The sequence below is a fragment of the Lagenorhynchus albirostris genome, chromosome 10 (genome assembly GCF_949774975.1).
Source record: "Lagenorhynchus albirostris chromosome 10, mLagAlb1.1, whole genome shotgun sequence".
NCBI lineage: Eukaryota > Metazoa > Chordata > Mammalia > Artiodactyla > Delphinidae > Lagenorhynchus > Lagenorhynchus albirostris.
In genome coordinates this window covers 66350638-66377644 of record NC_083104.1, presented here as the reverse complement: position 1 = coordinate 66377644, position 27007 = coordinate 66350638, and the positions used below count along the sequence as shown (strand labels likewise).

Sequence of the window (27007 nt, the reverse complement as noted above, 5' to 3'; positions counted from 1 at the left end):
TTTCCATACTTCCTTCTTCCTAACCACATGAATTTCCTCCCAAATCCCAAGACTATGTGAAAACTACAGGGAAGTGACCACGTTCTCTGAGGCCCAGCCACCTACATGCTTGCTTCTCTCCTGCTCAGGTTAGTAGGTCTTGTCCTTAGAAGGGAAGTAACAAAAATTTTATCCCTTCTAATGGAAGGGGGAGAAGCCTCCTACTAATTTCAGAAGTCTTTATTTTACTGGCTTCAATACTATAGAACAAAAATCCTACTGGGGCATGGTTACTCTAGTCCTCTAATTCTATTGCTTAGAGGGCAACCTGTATGAGAAGTAGTTAAGGAAATGCAAAATGTTTAAGCCTAAAGAAAAAACTGGGATGCTGCCTAAAATATCTGAAAGTCAGTTACAGGGATATGGGAGAAATCTTATGCAGAGTATATATCTTCACAGGCTAGAACTGGAAGGACGACAGAAGAGGGAGGAGGTTATCTATTATATATGTGGAAGAATATTCTCGTGATAGGACAGTTTGATGGGCTGCTGTGGGAAATGGAGTGATCCCTGTCACTCTGTCCCTGTGGTTTCCAAAGAGACAAAGGAGGACACAGTAGAAAGAGGTTTAATACATGATCTCAAAAATCTCTTCCAACGTTAAGTTCCAACTTAAGCTGGATACAATGACGGGTTCTGTGAGCAATATTAAGACAGCTAGAGTAGCAAAACACAAGAGTCAAAGACCCATGGAGGGGAGACCAGAATGGCTTCAGCACTCTCCGGGAATCAGTCTCCAATACCCTTCCACGGAGACCACAGGTTGGGAGCCATTGCTCAAATCATTTAAAGCAGTTTTGTCAATATATCCAGACACTCCCCAAAGGTAGTAGTGGAATAAAATGAGTCTCCAAGTTACAGTTTTCAGAAGGACCCTTCCAGATCGCAGAAAGATCCTCACCAAGACTGTTGGCTAAACGGCTGGCCCTCCCACTTGGTGAGCCCACGAACTCTGCTACATTTACCCGCCCAGTACCTAGTCCTCACTGCTCTTTATCCTGAGGCAGTAAACTGGAACTTATTCCTACAGCTGCTTTAAAGCATTTTCAACTGGAAATAAAATGACAAGGAAATGTAAGGGCAAACTAAAACAAAAATAGGAATCTTCAAACTTGGGTAGGAATGTAGTTTCCATGTGTGTCTGTTCTCTAGGCCCTTGGAAGCCAGGTTTTAAGGACAAAAGCTGTGGCCACAGATCCAACCTACTCCATGAGCCATGCAAGCTGAATATTGACTGGGATGTTCTTACCTTCAATTCCAATGCGAATGTTTTTCAGGCCCCGTTCCTTTAACACTGTTTTAGCGACATCCCGATTCTCAATATATTTGAAAAATCTATAGAGCTTAGAGCTATAAAGAACTGGGGGAAAAAAAAATCTGGGGTTAGTCACGGAGTGAATACCTCTGTAAGAGGAAGGAGATGAGCTAACATATTCAGACTAATGACCTGAGCCCTGATGCCAAAAAATCCATATGGATCACAGATTAAATGTTAAATAATAAATCAACCTTAAGAAAGAAACCATACAAGAAATTTTTATAGTCTCAGGGTAGGAAAGACCTTTCTGGATATGACATAAAACCTAGAAGTCATAAAAGAAAAACTGATACACTTGATTACATAAAAAAAAAATCTCTGCTTATCCAAAAACACCAAACAAAACTAAGAAGACAACCAACTGGGAAAAATATTTGCAACTCTTATTACAAAGGGCTAATTTCCTTGTCTATAAAGACAGTGGTCACAAATAGATAGATTTTACAGATCATTAAGGAAAAGACTAACAATCCAATTTTGTAATGGGCAAAAGGCATGATTACAGTTAACAGAAAAGGAAATGAAAATGACTCTTAAAAAGATGTTCAATCTCATTCATGAAGTGAGAAATGCAAATTAAAACTCAAGTGAGATGCTGTTTTTCACCTATCAGAGTGGCAAGGATAAGTTCAGTGAAACTCTGTCTTGGTGAGCATATGGAAAACAAACCCATCATATATTGTCTTGTGAGTATAAACTGGCTCAACCTTTATGAAAGAGAATTTGGCAAATTTTATCAAAATCATAAAAGCACAAAGCTTTTGATACAGAAATTTCATTTCTAGGAATATTATTCTGTAGAGATATACATGTGTGAAAGACTTTGTTTAAAAAGATATTCACTGCAGCATTATTTATAATTTATAGCTTAAATGGTCATCAAAAGGGCTGGTTAAATCAATTATAGCACAATCATTCAATGGAATACTATTCAGCCATAAAAAAGATTGTGGAAGCTTTTAATGTAAGATATGATATAGAACAGTCTCTAAAATATGGTATCATTTAGGAAAAGAACATGCAATTGCTTACGTATGTGCACTGAATAAATCTGAAAGAATATAAAAGAAACTGAGGAGGAAAACTGGGTAGATGAGGCGGGGTGGGAATAAGACTTTTCCTTTTGTATTTTCTGAATTTTGAATTACTACCAATCAAAAGGATTTAAAGTGAAACAAATGGAGAGAAGAATGACACCACCACTTAAAGTGCTGCCGCAGTACTGACACAGTACCAGACACCAGCGGTAGGCATGGGAAGTATAACGATGTTCCCTGTGCTCCCCAGCAGGGAAGACCCTCATCCAGGTGAGTGTGCTCATCACCAGCTCAACAGCGACAGTCACACTGGTTCTAGGATTTAGCTGCCACTCTGGGCAGCATATTTCTTGCTGGAAACAAGTACATCATGCAAGGGGCTCCTACTTTGGGAATACTCCTCCCCCATGGGTGGGGGGTGGTCTTCGTCCCAGTCCACAGAATCCTCGTCCGTCAGCACGACGATGTGGCATTCTCGCTCCCCTTTCTTGGCACAGCCCACCATGATGGGCAGGATCAGCTCTTCGAGGTAGTGATCAAACTGCTTGTGAGCACCATCGTTAGACAGTTCATGCAGTAAAGCACCTGGGAGACAAAAGGCAAGTGAACATCCTCTCTGTTCAAATGCAGGTAATTACTGGAGTGAAGAGACTACGAGGTAACAGCTGTTATCATTGATAAGGTCCAGAGAAGTGGCCCATTTAAAGGCAGGGTATGTCTCCTACTCCAAGGCTATTATGTTAGATACTTTTCACGTTCTACCAATCTCCTCCTGTTTAATAAACCCTGAGCATTCTGATCAACTGTGGTTTTCTTGACATGCAATGTCAGAACATAAACATTAATTCTACAAGAGACAGAACCATCATTTGGGGATGACTCTTTATAGTACCTCTTCTGAAGATGCTCTGGACTGCAACTTCATAGAGTACCACAGAAGAGGAATGATAATCAAGTTTGGCGACACCAAGGGACTTGCTCTAAGTGTGTACTAGACTCAGTAGAGACACCACACATCTAGAAAACTTCATGGAATATGCAGGAAAATGTACCATGAACTTCAAAGAATTTTAAAATCATTTCAGGAAGCCTAGGTAATGATAAGTGCATGGAGTTTATATTCAGACAATCAGTTCTAATCCCAGCTTTAATGTTTAGAGCTTTGAACAAGCTAATTTCTCCATCTTCTCATTTGGTAAGTGAGATTATCACCGATCTTTCACGGGTTAATTGTGAAACTTATGCAAGTTTACATATATAAAGCACTTAAACACTAAGTTAATAATAATGATAAACTGTAAGAAGAACCCAGCCGATTTATGTTGTGTGACTTTATTAGTGAACCTTCCCTCATATCTGAGGATCAGTATCCTTATTTGTTAAAGAGTTGGGACACCAAGGTCCCAAGAGGGGAAGCAATTAGCTTGGTGACTCACGGGGTCAAGCTAGACTTAGAACCCACTACATGTTCTCTTGTTTACTCCACTTCTCACAGAGCTTTGAAACAAGACAGGGAATGGTTAATACCACGTCTCTGCCTCTACAGATGATTTTCAACCCACACTTGAAACGCTTTCTGTTTAGTAATAAAAAATGTCAATTCCAAGCACACTCAAAGTTCAGCTGCTCAAACGCAGCTGGCAGCTTCTCCTGCACTTACTCAGATCTTGACATCGGATAGTGTTGAAGTCAAAGTTAATGCAGAGATAATCGCACGTATCTCTAAGGTCTGGGATAGAGATGCCATCAGGACAATTGATGATACCAGTTTTGTAATAATCCTATAAATAAATTAGGAAGAAGAAATGTAGGCAAAGAACAACATGAAAAATTCCCTCTTCAACCCCCTACTCATTCCTGGTTCTATTAAAGTGGTGGGTTACTAGAACTATCACCAAGTTGGTGATTCATTAGATAGCAAAGTGGCTCCTGGCCATCTTGACATGTTTAATCACAACTTGATACCTGACTGAGCTCACACAAGCAAGAAGGACTTAAGAATTATAGAAACAGAAAATAAAGTGGGAAAGGCAATAACTAGAAATGAGAAACCCTAAAGTCAGAACACAGTCTGATGGAACTCTCAAGGCTTCTGACCATGCACGCCCCCAGGGAAGATGATGTAACAAGAAGGCCACTACACACCAGCACCGTTCGAAATACAGTTGCACTGATTCCTTCAGCAATCTCATACTCGCCCTTCTCATTGGGCCGTGTGAAGTTGTACTCTCTTCCTGGTCCAAACATCCTGAAAAATACCCAGGCAACAATGTTACCCGCTGCAGCAGGATTCTTCACAGATGAGACTTCTCCCTTCTTCACCTCATTCTGGAAGACTCCATTCCACTCTTTCAGTGTAAGTTAAAAACACAGCACTAGGACTCAACCCCTATACGACACACTCAAGTCTTAGGAAACTCCCTTCAGATAGGAAAAGAGGGCAGCAATTGCTTTCAGTGTTTGAGTGCAAGAGGAACAAAGCAGCAAGCCCTCACAGTCCACCGTAGCGAGCTTCTGCGACAGCAAAGAAAGTAGAACAGCACCTGCAGAGGTGGCCCTTGGAAAGTGTCTAGAAGGTGTGACAGTCGCCTCTCACGCCCTCCGCAGTGCCCAGGAACCTGCCCACGCACCGGCAGCTCAGGAAGACAGCGTCTCCTCCTCCTCACCCATCAGCATGTACCTATCCAGCACACCATCCTTGATATTTGAGTTTTGCTTTTCAATATCTAATCTGATAGATGAATCTGTATTAGTAGGTGCAGATGTTACTGCTTTCCCTTTCCTGGTCGATTTTAATGGCGTAACTCTGGGGAAAATGCCGTTCTTCAATCCAAGGAGTAACTAATGACGGGAATTTCAGGTCAAGTAGAAAAGGAGGGTAGGTATTAGGATCATCAGCAATTTGACATATTTCAGAGAGGCAGGCCTGCTCTGGGCATGAATTCAGAGCTCATGAGGGCACAGGGAGGAAGTCTTGCTTTTATATTCATCTTTTCCCATCCTTCCTCTCTCTCTCAGATCCCCTCCAGTAAAACTGACCCCATGACTTCTACTACTCCTGCTGTACATCTGTGTAGGAGCTGTGGAAGGAGAAGCCAGGACAGGCAGGTGCTGGTACCTCCAGCTGGCCCACTGGGGACTCACTGCCTTTTCCTTCCTTAACCTGTTGGGAAGCCCTGCTGTCCAACTGTTCGAAACTGTTATCCTGCACCCTGAACTGGCTGTTTTCCAAGGTCTGAAAAAGACTCACATGCTTTCCAAATCACTATACCATACGTAAGAAATCCATTTAGATAACAGTAGTCTTCAAAGGATGCTGACATTTTTCTGGAATGTTCCGGTTGAAGTGTAGCTGAGACAGCTATGAATCAAAATAGTAACATGCCATAAATATAATCCCCCCTTAGAGTCATTCATCCAGTAGTGGCACGGATCTGCATTAATCCATTCTCAGCTTCTTAGTTTGTCCCCCTTGTGACCAGTGGCCCACATCTGTAAGCTCACTGGCTAGGCTTATGAATACTCTACGTAGCCACAGGACAGAACAAACCTAAGAAACTCAGAATTCATGACCTCGGCTGACTCAGCTGATGAACCATGTAGATAAAGGGGTCTATTACCCAGAAAATGCTTGCTTTTCTTTTCTTGAGCGCCACTTTTGGAGGCAACCTACTTCAGACAGACAGCCTACCCTGAGGAATGCCTTTCTGGAAGGGCCTGGGGGGAAATGGTGGCGATACCAAGACTGAGGACATGAAGTCAAGTCTGATATAGGGCCAATTTAGAAAATGTTTTAATGTTCTATCTTAATTCAGATGTTTAAGAAATATATACGTTTGGCTCTGGTTAAAAATGGTTCATCATGAAATTGTATGTATATGTTTAAGTACACACATATTTGAACAGCTAGATTCCACTTAACCTAAAATTCAGCAAGTTAGTGTGGTCCATTCTGATTTCTAATTCAGTTCAAATTAGTTCAAAGTCAGAGTGAGGTTAGATCCACTTTCAAGTACTAGATGAAATCCTCAAAAGCCAAATGTTTGTGTGTGTATACACTCAAATTATTTTACTCTTACCCCAATCTGCTCTTCATGTTAAGGTCTACAGTTGGCCAGAAAGAGATCTCCTAACTCCCAGCCCAGGCTCTAAAAGTACTTCCTGGACAGCGCTCCTCATCAGTAGACTCCTTCCATTCCTAAACTCTAACCCTAAAAAGCTGGAGGCAGGAGATGGTGAGGGGAGGGTAAGACTATAGTCTGAATGAAGCAACACAGACGAAGGAACACGAAGAATAAAGAGAGCAATCATCAAACAAAACAGCCAGATACAAGGATCCAGTTTCAGAAAACTTGAATAGTAGTGGAGGCATTAGAAATTGACACCATTTGGACCTTTTGCACTCCCTTTTGTAGGGGGGCTTATTTCACTATACTGGCTTTGTAAATGAAAGTACCCACCCCCCAAAATCACCAACACATATAAGGTTTTTATGTCCTCTGTCTCGCAAAAGTATGAAGGTAGAAAAATAAGCAATGAAATGTTTTTATGCTCAAATCTAATGCAAGGCAAATAGCAAGTATTTCTATTCACAGAGGACAGAGTGAATGTGGAAGGAAATTATTATCAATTACCTTCCCAACATGGTATCCGGATGAGCAGTGAAAATTTGTGGATTGACAACAAAACGTGTGCCATCTACGAGAAGTGTCACTTTCTCTGGTGCCTGAGAATGAACGTTACTGACAAAGCCCACAGTGCTGTTTCCAAATCGTTCTGGAGCGATGAAGGGTTCATGGTTCCGTTTATTCCCACTTTGGAAGCAAGAGCCTTTGATGTCTTCAGGAAGTGGCATCATGTGAGGGAACTGAAGATTTGCTGGCTGAGAGGCAGAGTCAACTGGAAGGTCTAAAAGATCATACAAACAAACCAAAATAACTTGACAGCAAAAAGCCCTGGGGAAAAATAAACCTTGTCCTCTTTAAAGAAAACAAGAACAAAAACCATTACACAAACAAAAAAACCCAAACTTTAAGTATCCTTACGCAAAAACTCTTGCCTAAAACACGTAAAGAAAAAACACAAACTAGAGACTCATACTGGATCCCCCTGAACTTTTTCTTCTGTGTGTGTGTGTGTGTGTGTGTGCTGGGGAGGAGAGAATCAAGGCAGTAATGGCTACACTTTAAAATAGAACGATTAAACAATTTTAAAGTAAACTACACACATGGTTAAAAATAATTAAACACTAGAGAAGCATTTCTGTGGAAAACAAGCAATCCTCTGCCATACTGCTTAAACTTCCCTAGTCTTGTTTCACAGAGGCATCACTTTTTTATTTCCGCTTTCACTTCTATCTCTAAATAACACTCATATTTCCTGTGTTTTATTTAAGGAACTTGATAACTCTGTTAGCCAAAACTATTTGTTTTCCACATTCTTAAAAAACGTTTCTAAATGTTATTTTCCAGAAAGGATAGTGATAGTCTCTAATTGTCACTGAAATTCACTGAAAAATGCATTTTCACTACACATAGGAGAATCCTAACATTACCAACACCGTTTTTTGAACAGGCAGGTCTTGCTCTCAACAGAAAAGTTCCAGTGCAGATGGTCTTGGATTAGAATTCATTCATGGAACCTGAGTTTTTGTCCTAGTATCACCAAAGAGCCATTTTCTTTAAGTAATTTATTTGATTTTTCTAAACCTGATTCATCATCTGTAAAATGAAAATAATGTTCACTCCACCTACCTCACAGGATTGGTTTGACTATCAACTGAAATAAAGTATGTGAGAGCACTTAAAAATGTATTAATACCACATCATGTAAACAGGCTCAAAACTAAATATATGAAATCTGGATGTATATAGAAGAGAATCAGGGGAAAGTATTTTCAAAAGGATTACCAGAAGATTCTTTTTTTTAATTGATGTTTGCTGCTTTTATTATATAGCTGTACTTTTTTTTTAGAAGATTCTTTTAAATAGGGAGTTCTCCTGAAATATTAAAATGTTTTTTTATTTAATGAAAAATTTCAAATATACCAAAGCAGAGTTAATACAATATGTATACATCACCTAGATTTGGCTAGCTAACATTTTCCTACATTGGAAAGAAATAAAATGTTATAGATACAACTTAATGTCTCACTCCCGTCCTTCATGTATTTTAAGTTTGTATACAATAATTCATTGTTAGCTAGAGTACACTCAATTTTTTCCCCATTTGCTTCTAGAGAAAAGGAAACCAAAATCTAGACCAAAATCCTGTTTAGGGATCATATCCTAGAGCTTCTGATAAATTTTCAACTTACAAAGAGCTAAGTTTCCACACAATCCATGGGCAAGCTTGTAGCAAGAAACGCTTTAATCACCAAGACAGGCTTTCAACACTCGAAGTGCTATTCTTAAAAATGAAAGTAGGCACCTAACTTATTCAGCTCTTTAGAGCACTTGATTTTCCCCCAGCTATGACGCAATTAAACTGGGTTGATTCCTGAAGGATGCCTCAGATTCCACCCTGCTTAAATGGGTGAGTAGGAAAAGAGACTCATTGCATAAATTCTCCGTAATGGGGCACTCTAGGGTGGCAGTCACACTCTGCTTTTTTGTCCGTTGATATATATAAAATAACAGCGAACGCTGGCCGGAAAGACAGGTTTAAATCCCACCCAGTCCCCTACCTCCTGGCAGTGTGAACCTGAGCAAGTTATGCCTAAGCTTTTGAAGCTTCAGTTTCCTCATCTGTAACAGGATTAATCTAAGCAGGGATCAGCAAGCTTTCTGTGAAGGGCTAAAAAGTAAATATTTTGAGCTTTGTGGGTCACAGTCTCTGCCACTATAGCAGGAAAGCAGCCATACAGACAGTATGTAAACAAATGGGCACGATGGCTGTGTTTCAAAATTTTATTTACAAAAACAGGCAGTGGTTCAGATTTGACCACAGTTTGCCACCCTTGATCTAAAAACAGTAAAGTTTCTAGCACAGTGAGTGCTCAATAAATGGTAATTGCTATTATTATTGTTGCTATTGTTTTCCATAAAAGTTAAAAAGAACCTGACAATTTACCAAGAGCCTTCACATCCATTAACTCAACAGTCTTCTAGCCTTGTGAGGTAAGAAGAATTATTAACAACCTTGTTTTCTAGATTAAGAAAGCAGGGCTCAGAAAGATTAAGGATCTCATCCATGGTTACAGCTGATAAGCAGCAGAGCTAGAATGTGAATCTGTCTTCTGACTCCAAGCCTGAGACTATTTTTCTTATACCATTACCAAGTTAGATGTACTAAACTGATTAAATAAGTGGAGGTTTTTTGTGATAGATTTATATAACTGTGGTATATAAGCGAAGCTAATTAACTGGATATTTTATTTATTAAGAACATTTATGCCTTCTGGGCAGAATAGGTGCTGAGGTGTCAGAAAGCCCTCCACATTAAGTCAAGATCTAATCATCGTACCATCATTCCTGGGACCTAGAGGATAAGTAAGATTTTGAAGACCAGAAGAAGCCGGGCTATTTGCTTCTCTTTCTTGGGCTGCAGCTGAGGCTTCATCCATCAGGCAGCTGGCCTCCTGCCACAGTAACCTGTCGCTCTCAGTGCCACGGTGAACATTCATCCTTGGACTGTGTATCCTGAACTGTCTGCTTGATCAGGGAGAAATCCTGGAAGACAGGAATATGCATGATTTAGAACTCTCTCCTAACTAGAGGACTGACAGACAGCTCTCATTTTTTTTTTTTTTTTTTTTTTGCAGTACGCGGGCCCCTCACTGTTGTGGGCTCTCCCGTTGTGGAGCACAGGCTCCGGACACGCAGCCTCACTGGCCATGGCTCACGGGCCCAGCTGCTCCGCGGCATGTGGGATCTTCCCAGACCGGGGCACGAACCCGTGTCCCCTGCATCGGCAGGCGGACTCTCAACCACTGCGCCACCAGGGAAGCCCACCACTGTTAACTCTTAATTCCAAACATTTGCTGATAACAAACATGTTATTTCTGTAAACCAAACCTGTAGTTTTAGAACTAAAAACTGTACAGTTTTCTAATGGACCTTTTGTACTGACTAAAAGCACTTTTATCAGCTAGGTTTCTTTTTTTAAAATCTCTCAAAATTATAGAGAAGTTTCTGGTAGTCTCTTCAGATTATCAACAAATTAGTCAACATATACAGTCAGCATATATTTTCCAAACACCTACTGTGTGGAAGGCACATGGCACTTTGTGACAGCACTGCGGGACACAAAGGATTGAGCAACATTTTCAAGGGTTAGCCCTAAGCTCCGACTGGTTAGGTGGGGATATATGAAAAAGATAAGTAAATTTATGTAATAAATACAGAATAAGTGATTCAAACCAGTGGTTCCAGATTCTCGGGCCTGTCTTTACAGTGGGGTCTGGGAATTTATAATTTTTTAAAAAAGTCAACTTCTCAGGTAGCTCTCATGTGGCATTCAGGTTTTAAGATAAACATAAAAGTTAGAGAAAATCACCTCTAGATTGTATGGTTGGGAAAAGGAAGTCTTCATATGAGACAAAATCTGAGCTGGGCTCTGAAGTAAAGATAAGATTTTCTCCTCAACTTTTTATTTTGAAACTTTTCAAATCTACAGGAAAATGGAAAAAATCATTACAATCAGTAAAATCTTATATATCCGCCAGACTTACCAATGATTATCTGCCTCATTTGTGTGTGAGCCTGTGCTGTCCCACCACACACATTTTTCTGAATCACTTTAAAGTTACAGACATCACAACACTTCACCCAGTTACTTTAGCAAGCATATTCTGAGAACATTCTCTTAAAAAACACAACAGTACTGTTTTCACATCTAAGAAAATGAACAATTCCATAATACTAATATATAACCCATAATCAAATTTACACAACTGGCCTCATATTTTCTTTCAGAACCTTTTTTTTTGGATCCATAATTCAATCAAGGCTCATTCCTTACATTTGGTTTTTCTGAGTTTTTTAATCTTGCATATTCTATACCACCACCACCCCCCGCAATTTGGGGGGGATTGTTTTGTTTTACATGAAATTGACTTTTTAAAAAAGCCTAGGTCCGAAAAGGGAACCCTCCTACACTGTTGGTAGGAATGTAAATTAGTGCAGCTACTATGGAAAGCAGTATGGAGGTTCCACGCTAAAAATAGAGCTACCATATGATCCACTCCTGGGCATATATTCAGAAAAGACAAAAACTCTAATTCAAAAAGATACATGCACCCAAATGTTTACAGCAGCACTATTTACAATACCCAAGACATGGAAACTACCCAAGGGCCCATCAACAGATGACTAGTAGATATCTACACACACACACAATGGAATATTATTCAGCCATAAAAAAGAATGAAATATTGCCATTTGCAGCAACATGGTTAGACCTAGAGAATATCATACTAAGTAAGCCAAAGACAAATATTATAATACCACTTATATGTGGAATTTGAAAAATAATACAAATGAACCTATATACAAAACAGAGACAGACTCACAGACATGGAAAACAAACTTAAGGCTATCAAAGGGGAAAGGGGGGGAGGATAAATTAGGAGTATGGGATTAACAGATACAAACTACTATACATAAAACAGATAAGCAACAAGGATTCACTATATAACACAGAACTATATTCAGTATCTTATAATAACTGTAATGGAAAATAATCTGAAAAAACATAATTGAATCACTTTGCTGTACACCTGAAACTAACACAATATTGTAAATAGACTATACTTCAATAAAAAAATAAAATAAAAATAAAATTTTTTTAAAATTTAAAGTCTAGGTCAGTTCTAACATCCATCTGATTGTTTCCATGTGATTAGATACAAATTTAATTTTCTTAAACAAGAATATGTACATGTATAGGTGACAGGTGAGTCTTCCAAATGCCATCACATCAGAGGCACATAATGCCAGGCTATCCCACTACAGGAGATAAGTTTGATCATGTGGTTGAAGTGGTGACTATAGGTCTATCCATTGTAAAGAGAGATCTAATACCCTATCTCCCAATAACTTTTCACCCAGTGGTTTTAACATCTATTGATGATTCTTCCCTGAATCAATTATTACATTTGGGACTACAAAATGATGACTTTCTAGTTTTATCATTCCTCCTACATTTATTGTCTAGCATTCTTCTGTTAAGTAGAACTATTTCTTCACTCTCCCTTTATCTTCCTTTTAAGTATTATTATGAACTCAAAGATCTGTTTTAATCTAATGTATTATAACAATCCACTACCATCATTTTTTTTCAAATTGTCCTGTTTTTGGTTCGAATTGTCCCAGGTGAGACTTCCCTGGTGGCACAGTGGTTAAGACTCTTTGCTCCCAATGCAGGGGGCCTGGGTTCGATCCCTGGTCAGAGAACTAGATCCCACATGCATGCCGCAACTAACTCACATGACACAACTAAGGAGCCTGCGAGCCAAAACTAAGAAGCCCACATGCCACAACTAAGGAGCCCGCCTGCCACAACCAAATAGACCCAGCACAACCAAATAAAATAAATAAATAAATAGTCCCAGTTATGGCTAATATGGTTCCCTTCAAGCCTTCATCTGTGTCATTTAACCCCAATTCTGCTGGCTGATGAGGCTACTTCCTGTACAAGATTTTTCTTTTTTTAATGAAAGTTCATAGCAGCTTTATTTTTTATTTGCATGAGAGGAATTTTATTTTTTTTATTCTATTCTACTTTATTTTGTACAAGATTTGTCTAAGCTCACCTTTTACCATCTCTGACCCAGACCTAGAATCAGCTATTCCTCCCTGGAGCCTTTGTTCCTTTTAGTGGACAAAAGCATTTATAAATCAGGATCTGAGCACTAGGTGTCTTCATAGCTATTGAGATGTCATTGTCTCCTGAAATGGTCTAGAAGCAAAGTTGGGGATTAAAAAAAAGAAAAAAAAAAGAGTTTATATTGATATTTTCAACTCAAATTCAACATTATGGTTTTTTTTACTTACTTTATATTAGTACTATATCTTTTCTCTCACAATGAAAATCTTGGTTCATAAACTAGTTTTTAAATTATAACATTAATATTACTAACAATAAACCTACTGAGTTTAAGTCTTTTGGGGGTCAATTCTTTTTGTCCTTAAAGTATACCCCACTAGGGATGTAGTCAGTGTGCTACGTCAAGTTATTTTATTTTTTCTCTGTATGTCCTGTAATTTAGGTTCATTTTTAAACACTCAATTATAGCTTTTCATTATTTTTAAATTTAATTTTTGAATATGTAAAACATTTACATTCTTCAAAAGTTAAAGTGTTACAAAAAAGGAATGCTCAGAGAAGTGTCTCTCCCTTCCCCTTTCCCTCCAATATTTTCCTATCTATTCCCTACAGATAACTAGTTTTATTAATTTGTTTATCTTTCATGTTTCTATTTATAGAAATAAGCATAATGTGTGTATATACATATAAATTCTTAATTCTTCTTTTTCTTATACAAAAGATGGAATACCGTATCCAGTTCTGTACTTTGCTATTTGTACTTAACAATGTATCTCAAATTCACTCCATAGGAGTGATTAGAAGTCTTCCTCATTCTTTTTAATGGCTGTTTAATACTCCACTCTTAGATGTTAATAGGTAGAACTTTGATAGAGAAAAAAGGAAAGAGCATTTTAGACAGGATGAATGGTGTATAATAAGCAGGAGAGTAAGTGTGAACAGGCTTTATACTATATGAAGGAGTGCAGGCTGTGGGGAGAGCAACCAGGTTAGAGTGAAGGGTGGGAGAAATCAGAATCACCATACCATACGACTTCAGGGAACCCCATGCACACCATCATTTAAGGAGCTGTACAACGCACGACTTAGATGGCTGTATACAACAGCCCCAGAAGATAAGGTTGAAAACCAAGCTGGAGCTAGCTTACGGAGGCCTTGAGTTATAAAGTAAAATAGAGTTAGGACTTTGTCTTGTAGCCAAAGTTTTTACACAGAGAAGTGTCATGTTCAACATGTTGCTTTAAGATAAATACAACCACAGATGGACTAGAAGAGTAAGAGGTTATTGGAATTGTCTAGGCATGAAAGGATCTCTGTGGGTGGACAGCAAGAAGGGTAGTACCTAAGACACAGTCCTGCCTACTTTCAAAGAGCTTACAATCCTAGTTGTTGAGAATGTGAAACACAAGAGTTACAAAATACAGAAAAGTGATATTTCAGGATCAGAAGAGACCTTACTGATTATTTTGTCCAGTGGTTCTCAAGTCTAGCTGATAATCAGAATCACCTAGCAGAACTTGTTAAAAACATTCTTTGGCCCTATTCCCCAGAGATTCTAATTTAGTAGGTCTAGGGTGGATCTGAGAATGTGAATTTTTTTTTTTCATGTGGGATCTTAGTTTCCCGACCAGGGATCGAACCCATGCCCCTGCAGTGGAAGCACGGAGTCTTAACCAGTGGACTGCCGGGGAAGTCCCAAGAATGTGAATTTTTAACAAACTCCTCAGCTGATCCTGTGGGCTAGCTATGTTTGGGAACAACTCATCTGGTATACCCTTTCATCTCATGAATGAGACTGAATCACAACAATATTCTTTTTAAAGAATATTCTAGGAGATTACAAACTTAGAGTAGGGAGGCCTTTTTAATCAAGACCAAAAAACCCAAAAGCTAAAAAAGAAGAGAAAGACAAATCTAACTACAAAATTTTTTTTAAACTTTTGTATGGCAAGGAATCCTATAAAGGAAAAAAAATACTTGAAAAACTGTATTTGAAACAGACTTTTACAAAGAGTTATTATCACAATATTCAAGGGCTTACGAAAATGCATGAAATTAACCCAACAGAAAAATGTGCAAAGGATGGGGAGAAAAGGGAAATACCCAAGAACTTGGTGAAACTACATTAATAGGCTAGGAAATAGAATTTAAGGCAAAAAAACTAGACAAGTTGGGCAAGGCATAACATTTGAAGATATCTGTTGCCAGAACCATTTCTCTTCCTCATTTCTACCTTGGAAGAAAGCCGTAACAAGAGAAGAGATAAAGGAGAGAAGAGGGCATTCCAATTCCACAGAAAGGCAGGAACGCCTCTGATTCCACATCCCTTCTCCTTCATTTTCCTCTATGAATTGCTGAGGCCAGGCTAGCAAGCTGGCAGATAAAAGCACAAGGACAGGGCTTCCCTGGTGGTGCAGTGGTTGAGGGTCCACCTGCCGATGCGGGGGACACGGGTTCGTGCCCCGGTCCGGGAGGATCCCGCATGACGCGGAGCGGCTAGGCCCGTGAGCCATGGCCACTGAGCCTGTGCTCCGCAACGGGAGAGGCCACATCAGTGAGAGACCCGGGTACCGCAAAAAAAAAAAAAAAAAAAAAAAGGCACAAGGACAGCAGTGACAAGATTATAACCGCTTGGATATATTTTCCTCTTCTCTACTTGACATCCCTAACTTACCGCCCTTAGTACCTTTTTGTCAATATAACTTATGCCCAAGAACAGCTTTTGTGCCAGAAGAGACTATATTACAGTTACTTGGATTTAAATTAAGACTTAAGACCTTACATTCAATTTATAACTGCCTAAAGGCCTTTAAACAGTTTCCTTTACAACTTTATCAAATTACCTATTAAAAAAAGACTTAAATAACAATAACATTTTTACTCACTACTCAGTTTAAAAGATAAAATAAGACAAATATAGTTTAATCCCCTAAAACCACAATCCTAAGTTTGATATTGCCAAACATTTTAAACTATACTTATCATCTTAATATGTTCTTTTCTTGTTTTAGCACTTTAATTGCCTCCCAAGCAAATCTTTAAGTACTCAAAAAACCTTTAGTAAATCCTAAAAAAGTAAACTTTTGAATCTAGTATATCTCAAGAAGTTCTTAAATATTGCAACACCCTTTCAAAATGCAGTTTTCTTATATCCTTAAACTAATAATCAAATCTAAACCCAGTTACTCAAGAACACATTTTACACTGGAACCAAATCAATCAGTTGAGATTCTTCAATATGCCGAATCACCACAAACATTCCATCTTAAGTCCAGATGGACTTAAACTTCACTGATTTAACATATATCATGTGCTACATATTATTCTAAGTACTTTATATAATTTAACTTAATACTCAAAAAAAAAACTTTTATGAAGTAGGTACTATTGTTACCCCTATTTACAGATGAGGAAACTGAGGAAGAAAGAGGTTAAGTTCCCACAGTCACATAGCTAATAAATAGTAGAGCCAGGCTTCAAAATCCAGGCTTCTGGCTCGAGTCAAATGCATGTTACCCTTAAGCTGTGTTACCTCTCCTTATAGGTCTGATTTACTTCATGAATTCTACGTAAGTTTCACAGGTTTGGAGATACGATTTCAAGCCCAAGGTCTGGAGCCAGGACATATGACCTTTCTGTGCCAGTAACAGGCACACCTAGCACCTTTTCTGTTTAAATAGTTGCTTTGAGATGACCTATAAATCAATTAACTCCAGATAGGGGTTGATTTTACAATCTGAGTTCCCCAAGTTCAAATTAAGACCTTACCTAATTCTGCTGTAACTTTCAACTTTATTACCTAAAAACAGGGTAGATCAAATTCTGTAATTTCTACACAGGTGCTTCTATCTTTTGATGGATTCAACTAGTTATGGTCATTCTAATGACACCTTTAAGCTAGGAACAATCCAAGGTACATAACAGACCAGGCAAAGCTCATGACTCCTAAGAAAAAGCCAGTCAACATATGAGGTCCCTAATGTCCAGGGCGCTCTTCTGCTTGCTATTATCTAAAACTCTCTATAGGAAGAGATACACAAGCTGTTAAAGATTACTTAATGGCAAACTTCCAGGAAATATCCAAGAGATATACTATTAGCAATAATGTCTTTAAACAGTACAAGGGAGTGCAATTAAAATTTTTTAAATGTATTACTCAATACAGTAGGCCATTTTATAAGAAAGAGCTAAGTTTTTGTACAGTAAGAAAAGATCGGAAGGTCTTAGGGGACAGATCCATGGATCAGTACTGTAGCAATAGAACAAACATTGAAAATTCTGGAGACAATCCAAAATCACTGTGTCAGAAGATGGTTCAAGGACCAGTATCAATTAGCATCAAAAGTTTTCACCGACTCTTAGCAAAAATGAGGACAGTGGAGATGATGTAACACATGGGGGCGGGCACACACACACACACTTATTATCCCAGTTCTAAGACACGTGACATTGCCTAAGACATCAATATAATAACAGCGTTTCAGGAAAGCACTATTATATTAAATATATACATGATTTTAAGATACAGCCTGATTTCAAAAATATTAAAATGTGAATTGAAAATTATGGTATATATTAGTGTAATGCTTTCTTGGTACCTAAATTAAATCTCTACTTCTTTTCTGATATTAAATGTCTTTTCTTTTACAACATAATGGTGACAGAAAATGATAGATTTTTTTTTTTAATGTCCTAAAAGGCTGGCAACCTGATGATGGGCTCCCAATTTCCCCCCACAATTTTACCAATCATAAATCTCAAAAAAACTCTGGGTCCCAAATCACCTTCCATCTAGGACTACAAAAACACTTCTATTAGTTCAGTCCATCCTACCTAAAAAATCCCAAAATAAGGAATCTCTTGCTTAGCTCACCCTATTGGTGGCCAGCAATCCTCAAGGGAAAAAAAATTTTTTTTTCCTTGTGCCAAGTTGAAGTCTGCCTTCCTCCCCACACCCACCGTGACTTCCACGCATTGGCAAGTCCTATGCCCTGGAATAATGCAATTATCAGAATGGGATGGGTAAAACAGAAAACAAAAACCAAAATAAACCCCATTTGTTTGAAGGCATTAGACAACTAGTAAGATAGCCAAGACTGCAGAGAAGCTGTGATGGTCAGTTTTATACAGCAACCCTTGAGGCTACAGTCCTAGTTATTCAATCAAACACTAATCTACATGTTACTGTGAAGGTATTTGGTAGATGTGATTAAAGTCTTTAATCATTTTAGTTTAAGTAAGGAAGATTATCCTAGATAATGTGGGTGGGCCTGATCCAACAACTGAAAGGCTTTAAGGGCAGAACTGAGGTTTCTCTGAGGAAGAAGAAATTTGACTGGAATGCAGCTTCAACTCCTGCCCTAGAGTCCCAGCCTGCATTCCTGATGGCCTAGTCCAGTCTCCACAATGTATACACCAACTCCCTTCAATAAGCAGCTTAATATATACGTGTGTATATTTATATACAAATAGATAGATGACATAGATTATTTTGATGATATATAAATACTACACAGAACCATATTCCATAATTAAAACCGTCCTTCAAAGAAAACTTCAGGACCAAGTGTCCTGACTAGCAAATTCTTCCACGCCTTTAAGGAAGAAATTACATCAATCTTATACAAACGCTTCCAGAGAACAGAAAAAGAGAACCTATATCCCAATTCATTTTCTGAGGCCAGCATAATACTGACCCAAAACCTGACAAGAACATTACCAAAAAGCATTACAGATGACTTTTTCTCATAAGCACAAAATCCTATACAAATTATTAAAAAATCAAACTCAGATACATCAAAAAGGATAATACATATGGCAAAGGTTGACTTAACATTCTAAAATCAATATAATTCATATGCTGAAAGGCTAAAAAAGTTTTAGAATAATAACTAAAATAGCATGAAATAGTACTGATAAACTAGACTTAAAAAGGGCAGGTTGAAACAATAAGTATAGTCACAGAAAAAAAGATTAAAAATATAAACAACTATTCTCCCTTAATTGTAGGCTTATCATATGTGATTTTTAAAAATTGTTTTATTGAGTATGCCAAAGTCTCTAAAATGAATGTGTTATTACTTTTAAAATGAGAAAGGAAAATGTATCTGTAAAAACAGGGAACTCTTCAAGAAAATCTTGGAGTATTTTTTTTTTTGGAGTATTTTTAAAGCTTAGAACAGTTTAAAAGAAATTTTTTAAAGTTTCAGAAGAAAATGATGTATTACTAAAGAGATTTGGACATTTTTCCATCTAGATTAAAGAAGAAATATTAGGAATATAAGACAAATTAGGAATTCAGGTTAAAAACATGAAATAGCTTCTCAAGCAGATTATTCAATAGGATGACAGAATAATCTTGGTAGCTTTAAATCCAACACAAGGGCTTAATGTGGAGGCATGGTGTGCTTCCTAGGGTACTCAACAGCAAGCATGGTTCTAAGGAACAGGCAGAAGGTAGGACAGGTGGGTAGGCACAGGATAAAGGATGATGCTGGAATCCCAAGTCAGAGGGTGCTCAACAATTAGGGCAATGGAACATTCAGATTACCTGACATTTAATTCCCTAAACAGATTGTTATGAGCTAAATTAAATTGTGTTTCCCTCAAAATTCATATGTTGAAGTCCATTACCCTAAATCTTCAGAATGTGACTGGAAATAGGGCCTTAAAGAGGTGATTAAGATTAAATGAAGTCATTAGGGTGGGCCCTAATCCAATACAAATGGTGTCCTTTTAAGTAGAGGAGATGAGGACACATACAGGCACAGAGGGAAGACTGACCATGTGAAGACACAGGGAGGAGAAGGCAGCCACCTCCAAGCCAAGGAGAGAGGCCTTAGAAGAAACCAACCCCGCCAACACCTTGAACTTGGGCTTCCAGCCTCCAGGATTGTGGGAAAATAAATTTCTGTTGTTTAAGTCACACAGTTTGTGGTACTTTGTTAGGGCAGTCCTAGCAAACTAATACACAGATACAACTGCAGAAATTAAATTTTACCCTCTCCCACAGAAAAAGAGATTTAGGGCAAACACACTGAAGGCATCTTACATGGTTTTAAGGTATGGACTGTGATCTTCATATAGAAGTGTAGATCATTAGCTGTTTTATTCTAAGGAAGGTGAACTTTCTTTAATAATCTTCTTAACCAAATCATGTCACAGATCTTTCTACTACACCCCAGTGCTTTCCAAAATATTAGTAAGCCCCGCCTCCATGTTATAATAAGAACAGAGATAGTTTAATTACCTATACTTATCATAAAAGCCTTAATATTTCAATGCTGGAAAGGACAATCTGAATCTAAAGAAAATATCTTCTTAAATTAAAATATTTAAAAAAAAACAGTTAACAGCCAGCATCTCCTGGGAACTCACAATAGTCAGGTGCAAATCAAAGCATTTTACATGAATTAACCCAATCCTAATAACCCTCTGAGGTAGGTACTATTACAACCTCTTTTTCGGAGACATAGAAACTGATGAATATCCAAGCTAGTAAATGAAGGTACTAAGACTTAAACCCAGTTAAAATTGGCTCCAAAGCCCACATTCTTAACCACTGCCCAATGAAGTATAATGAGGGCACTATTGAGCATAAATTGTAATGGCTTTGGAGTCAGTTTAAATTTGAATGCTGGCTCTGCCACTTACACAGTGTATGACTTTGGGCAAACTTAAGCTCTTTGTGTCTTAGATTCCTTGGCTATAAAATGGAGATAATTAAATGAGGCAATGGATGTAAAAACATTTAGCACAGTGTCTGGAACATAACGATGTCTACTAATTACTAAGTCCTTACTATTTCTAATTCTACTTTCATGAATATACAAGAACAATCCAACAATGTCTATTTTGGGATGGACTTCCCTGGTGGTGCAGTGGTTAAGAATCCGCCTGCCAATGCAGGGGACACGGGTTCGAACCCTGGCCCGGGAAGATCCCAGTGCCATGGAGCAACTAAGCCCGTGCGCCACAACTACTGAGCCTGCGCTCTAGAGCCCATGAGCCACAACGACTGAGCCCCCTAGCCACACCTACTGAGCCCGCGCGCCTAGAGCCTGTGCTCCACAACAAGAGAAGCCACCACAATGAGAAGCCTGCACCCCTCAACAAAGAATAGCCCCCACTCACCGCAACTAGAGAAAGCCCGCGCATAGCAACAAAGACCCAACACAGCCAAAAACATAAATAAAATAAAAATTTTAAATTAAAAAAAAAAAGAATCCATCTGCCAATGCAGGCGACACGGGTTCGAGCCCTGGTCTGGGAAGATCCCACATGCTGCGCAGCAACTAAGCCCATGAGCCACAACTACTGAGTCTGTGGTCTAGAGCTGCGTGCCACAACTACTGAAGCCCACACACCTAGAGCCTGTGCTCCGCAACAAAGAGAAGCCCACGCACAGCAACGAAGAGTAGCCCCTGCTCGCCGCAACTAGAGAACGCCCGGACGCAACAACAAAGACCCAAATGTCACCAAAAATAAATAAATAAATAAATGTATTTCAAAAAACAAAAAACAATGTCTACTTTGGGGACTCTAAGCAAAAACAGCAAAGGGTTCTCTTCTTTCATCCATACTTCTTTCCTTCCTATGATTCCAGAAATGCATATACTATTCCAATAATCTCATTTCTCATAAGAAGTATATTGAATCAGATTAGCAGTTAGATCAGTCTTATATTCTGTCTCCCACAGAGATACCTAATAACTTGGGTAAGGACAACAGTACAGTTATGCGACAACTTCAAAAGATTCTGGACATTGCTCAAACATCTAACATTTAATAAAAATTCACCGGGACTTCCCTGGTGGCGCAGTGATTGAGCGTCTGCCTGCCGATGCAGGGACACGGGTTCGTGCCCCGGTCCAGGAAGATCCCACATGCTTGCGTACCGCAAAAAAAAAAAAAAATTCACCAATGTACTTACTTTAACCTTTACCAAATTTAAAAAAAAATACCGAGTTCATAACATTTCTTGGGATTACAAGATAACTAATTGCTCTTATTTGTTCTATTACTACTTATTCCAAGCTTCAGAGTTCCTTATTTTAGTGTTCCCAATCTTCCTGATTTATGTGGTAGAAAATACTCTCCTTCAATCTCCAATTTTCCAAATACTGCTTCTGTACTCATGTGAAAATCTCTCAGTTTTCTTTATCTACTTATAACTGATCTTCTCTAAGCCTTTTCCTTTTTTTTTTTTTGCGGTACGCAGGCCTCTCACTGTTATGGCCTCTCCCGTTGCGGAGCACAGGCTCCAGACGCGCAGGCTCAGCGGCTATGGCTCACGGGCCCAGCCGCTCCGCGGCATGTGGGATCTTCCCAGACCGGGCCACGAACCCGTGTCCCCTGCATTGGCAGGCGGACTCTCAACCACTGCGCCACCAGGGAAGCCCGCCTTTTCCATTTTTGAAGCATTTTTCTTGAGATGATTTAGTGGAAAGAACACTGGGCTAGGAGCCAGGAGTCCTCACTCTGCCGTCTCATCTCTCAGATTCCTCATCTTAAAAGGCAAGAGGATTGCAATAGATAAATTTGTAATAAGTTCCCTTATAGCTCTAAGCCTCATATTTCCATGACTCTGGGTCTTCCAACTAGAAATCATTCAGTATGCCAACAATTTCCCTAAACTTTACTCCAGTTAGCCAAGGAGGAGTAGGCATGCTCAGATTCAGGGGCAGAGTAAGACACAATAATCGGAAAGCCCAGGGCTATAGAAGGAAAGACATGGTATTCTGTGAATCAACAGAAAAAGATTAGTAAGAAAAATGAGATGCCAAGAAGAAACCAAAGACAGAAAAAAAGTCAGAAACACACAGTCTAACTCTAATCTCATCCCTACACATCTATTTGAAGAAGAACTAAGAAACAAAAAGCTTTGGGAGCAGAGGTTATCCAGCCCTCAAATCTACCTCAAGGGAGCAAGGCAACTCTATGACATCTTTGCAACGTTGTTGCTAAAATGGCCTACTACAGTGCTTTGCACAAAACAGGTGTTACTGGGGTATCTGATGACTGAATTAATGTTCAGATGACCTGAAAGCCCTCATAAATGCTACTGGTACTGCTACATACCAGGATATCTGAGAGCTCAAGGCAATGGGAAATACAAGGCACTGGCTGTCCTGGTTCTAAGGGGAAGGAGACTAAATTAGTTGGGAGGGGGGAAGATTTGGCCTAACGGCATAACTTATGAGCTGATGCTACTGGAAGCAGCTCCCAGAAGGTAAAAGGACAGATTACCAGGCACAGACCATCTCTAAGGCAATATTATAATATGTATGAAAGTACTTCCTACCCTGGTGTCAGAATGCAAGAAAGCACTATCTTTTCTAAAGTTTCCTTCCAAAGAGTCTGATCTTCTTGGCTTATGATTGGTTAGGGGGCAGGGGAGAGTAAATCAATAAAGGGATAAGGAAGTTGGGCAGTTCTAAAAATTCTCAGGGCAACCCGATTTTGGTGTTTCTCAAAGTGTAGTCCCTGGATCACCAATAACAGACCAAGGGAGGGGGTGCTTGCTTAAAATGCAGACTCGGAAACCCATCACTGATCTCCAGAATCAAATTTCTGGGAGAGGTACAAATCAAAACCACATGAGATATCACCTCACACCTGTCAGAACACCTATCATCAAAAAGAACACAAATAAAACATGTTGGCAAGGATGTGGAGAAAAAGGAACCCTTGTACACTGTTGGTGGGAATGTAAATTGGTGCAGCCACTGTGGAAAACAGTACGGAGGTTTCTCAAAAAACTAAAACAGAACTACCATATGACCCAGCAATTCCACTACTGGCTATATATCTGAAAAAAACAAAATCACTAATTGGAAAAGATATATGTACCCTAATGTTCACAGCAGCATTATTTACAATTACCAAGATATGGAAGCAACCTAAGTGTCCATCAACAGGTGAATGGATAAAGAAGATGTAGAATACACACACACAATGGACTACTACTCAATCATAAAAAAAGAATGAAATTTTGCCATTTGCAGCAACATGGATGGACCTGGAGGGCATTATGCTAAGTGAAATGTCAGAGAAAGACGAATACTGTATGATATCACTTACATGTGTTATCTAAAAAAAATACAACACACCAGTGAATATAACAAAAAAGAAGCAGACTCACAGATACAGAGAAAAAACAAGTGGTTACCAGGTGGGGGTGGAATATAGGGCTGGGGGAGTGGGAGGTACAAACTATTGGGTGTAAGGCTCAAGGATGTACTGTACAACACGGGGAGTAGAGCCAATATTTGGTAGTAACTGTAAATGGAAAGTAACCTTTAAAAATTGTATAAACAATTTAAAAAATTATAAAAAAAAATTCTGGGAGGGGTATTAGTACTTTTAAGGAGCAAACTTATGTTTGAGAACTACTGTCCCAGAATTTGGGTCAGGGGGTGGGGAAGAGGAGTTAAGGGTGGAGTTCTTCAACCGGATTCTTCAAATTCAACTGCTATAACTACAACACTGTTTGGAGGACCATTAAAAAAAGAACCTTAATTTCTCAGGTAACAGCTGCAGCTAATTGTTTAACAGCTAACAGGGGCACAATTAAAGGGCCTAGAAAATTCATTTTCATAAACTGGTTAAACAGTTCCTCAGTCTGTTTATCCTGTTAGTTTGTTCACTGCTTTCTCCTTTAAAAATAAATCGGATCAATCCAGGAATTTTCAGAAAGAATCACAAACTCCAAAATAGAAGGTTTGGTTTTTTTTTGATAGTGCAGAACTAGGCTTTTAAACCCGAAAACACTGAACGCTATAAAAAGTAAGGTTTTATTTAAAAGAAAATTACCAGTTGAGGCTCCCCCAGCTCTTCTACACTCAGAGGCACTGATGAAAGCTAGTAATTTGTGGGTGGCAGAGAAGGAAGACTGAAGCAGGGGTGCAAAGAGCGAGAAGTCCGACCAACTACCTAATTTTTAATGATTCAATTAACTGCCAGAAAAAACACGTCTGCAAATGTTTTATCAATAAACACTTCGGGGCTCTCATCATTCCTCTTCTGTTGGGATTCAAAACACCAAAGGCCTGCAGGAAAGTCAAGTTATACTTTAGTTGTCCCCACGACTGTGTTGACGATTTCCACACAAGGCGACCCCCCTTCTTCCCCGGATTACCAAGCTTTACCCTCAGCACGGAAACTGGCGCCTGGAACCCATTTGCCAACGTTGTGCCTCAAGATGACTGTAGCCCCGCGGGCTTTCAAACTGGGGGTCCGACCCGGCGGGCTGCCGCCCGAGCGGCGTCCTGAGGAGTCGGCCCCCTCCCTACCCACGACACAAAGGTACCTTCCGGGGCCAGGCCCGCTGCCGCACTCGGCCCGCCGGGTCTTCGAGGGGAACGGTCTCGTGCCGCCACTTACCTGAAGCTCCCCGCCGCGCTCTCGCGCTCGGGGGCCGAATCCGCCCGGGAGGCGCGCGCACACGGCGCCGCAAGCAGCCGCCCCTCGGACCGCCCGGGCCGCAGCGGCGCGCGCCCCCCAGCCCCCGCCCCGGCCCGCGCGGCCACACGGCTGAGTCACCCGGCGCTTCACGTTAAGAGTCCCCCTTCGGCGCGCGGGGCACGCCGGGAAGGCCGGGCTCCGGCCAACCCCCTGGGCAGCGCGCCGCAGGGTGTCCCTTTTCTTTCCCGACACGCCCCCGCGTCCCACGCAGGACGCTCTCACCGCTGCACAGCCACGGTAGATCGATTTCTGAGCTGCGGATACCCTCTTTCAATTATTAAAAGTCTGAAACGGAAAAGTTAGTAGTTATCTGAATTGTGAAACAAGCTCGCGCAGCCCCGGGACAGCCAATGCTTTTAGAAAATTGGGGAGCCCGGATCTTTACATACGTTTGGGGGGAGGAGGTAGTGAGAATAATGGAGTTCCTTAAACACCTTTTGCTTGGAAATCCCTCTCCCGGATATGCATTCTGACCTAGAGGAGGGAGGAAAACTCCACGTTTTTCTCAAACCTTGAGTTTAAGGAAACTACATAGTATAGCAAACAAAGCTGAATTACACATTTTTAATCAACCTGAAGCAAATTATTGGAAAATTGGTTGTGTTACTAGTAAAATATTTCAACACTCAAAAAAGTATCTATGTATATAGTCCATGACCTATAAAGCGTAAAAATAGCATCAGTCCTTTCTGTCATGATTTCTACTGGCTTTTGTACTTTTAAAAGTTATACTAGTTAAATAAAAAGTTATACTGGTTATGCAAACTATTTTGTTTTAAAATTGTTGAAAACCAATTAAGTTAATAATAGCACGATTTCTTAAATTTTGAGTCAACTTCTTTTTCATTAAGAGTCTAAAAACTAATTTGGGGCTAATGATTATGATTAGGTTTGAAATGGAAGGAATATAAGAAAATATCTCATTCCAGTAGGTTGCAAATGGTTGCCAGATACTTGTATAGTAAAATTGCCTCATTAAGGGCAACAACTTTAAAAAACTGAAGCTATAAATTTGTTCATTGTAATTTTATCTTAGAGGTGTAGAGGGTCAGTCCCCATTTCTATTCTTTCACTTCACTTACAATGACTAAAACATCAAGTACTGTGTTTGAATCAGGATGGGCTAGGTGCTGCACTAGTCACCTGTAGGTCATTAATAGGTCAGGTGACTCTACAGGGCAGCTCACCTTCACGTGGTGACACAGCATTCCCAGCTGCTTCCATTTCTGGCTCTGCCAACCCAACACGAGGTTTCACATCAGGGATGCCAGAAGAGCTAGACTGGAGAATCCTGCAAGGGCTTTTCTTTGCCTCTTCCGGATGTGGACCTTTCACTTCTGCTGATGTTTCATTGGCCTGAACTAGTCACCCGGCCAAACCT

At 39.6% G+C, this 27007-nt stretch overlaps 2 protein-coding genes across 7 annotated transcripts in view; one reads left to right on the top strand and one right to left on the bottom strand.

Annotated features, from left to right (window-relative positions):
- KCTD20 (potassium channel tetramerization domain containing 20) overlaps positions 1-25679 on the bottom strand; it is a 29298-nt gene extending 3619 nt beyond the window's left edge. The window contains exons 1-9 of one of the 6 annotated variants that reach the window (XM_060162720.1): positions 25546-25647; positions 13148-13293; positions 10891-11004; positions 9859-10064; positions 7029-7302; positions 4540-4642; positions 4055-4175; positions 2782-2979; positions 1289-1399 (exon numbers count right to left, since the gene is read on the bottom strand). In XM_060162720.1, coding sequence (XP_060018703.1) covers positions 1289-1399; positions 2782-2979; positions 4055-4175; positions 4540-4642; positions 7029-7302; positions 9859-10018 — 967 coding nt within the window. In that variant the 5' untranslated portion in view covers positions 10019-10064; positions 10891-11004; positions 13148-13293; positions 25546-25647. Of the gene's footprint in view, positions 1-1288; positions 1400-2781; positions 2980-4054; positions 4176-4539; positions 4643-7028; positions 7303-9858; positions 10065-10890; positions 11005-13147; positions 13294-24975; positions 25212-25471; positions 25500-25545 lie in introns of those variants that run through there. The other 5 variants (XM_060162719.1, XM_060162724.1, XM_060162722.1 and 2 more) reach the window with 5 other exon arrangements.
- Positions 8-27007, top strand: part of PXT1 (peroxisomal testis enriched protein 1) — a 64521-nt gene continuing 37521 nt past the window's right edge. Inside the window, exon 1 of the mRNA XM_060162725.1 lies at positions 8-128. The gene's annotated coding sequence lies outside the window, so the exon portion shown is untranslated. The remainder of the gene's footprint in view (positions 129-27007) is intronic.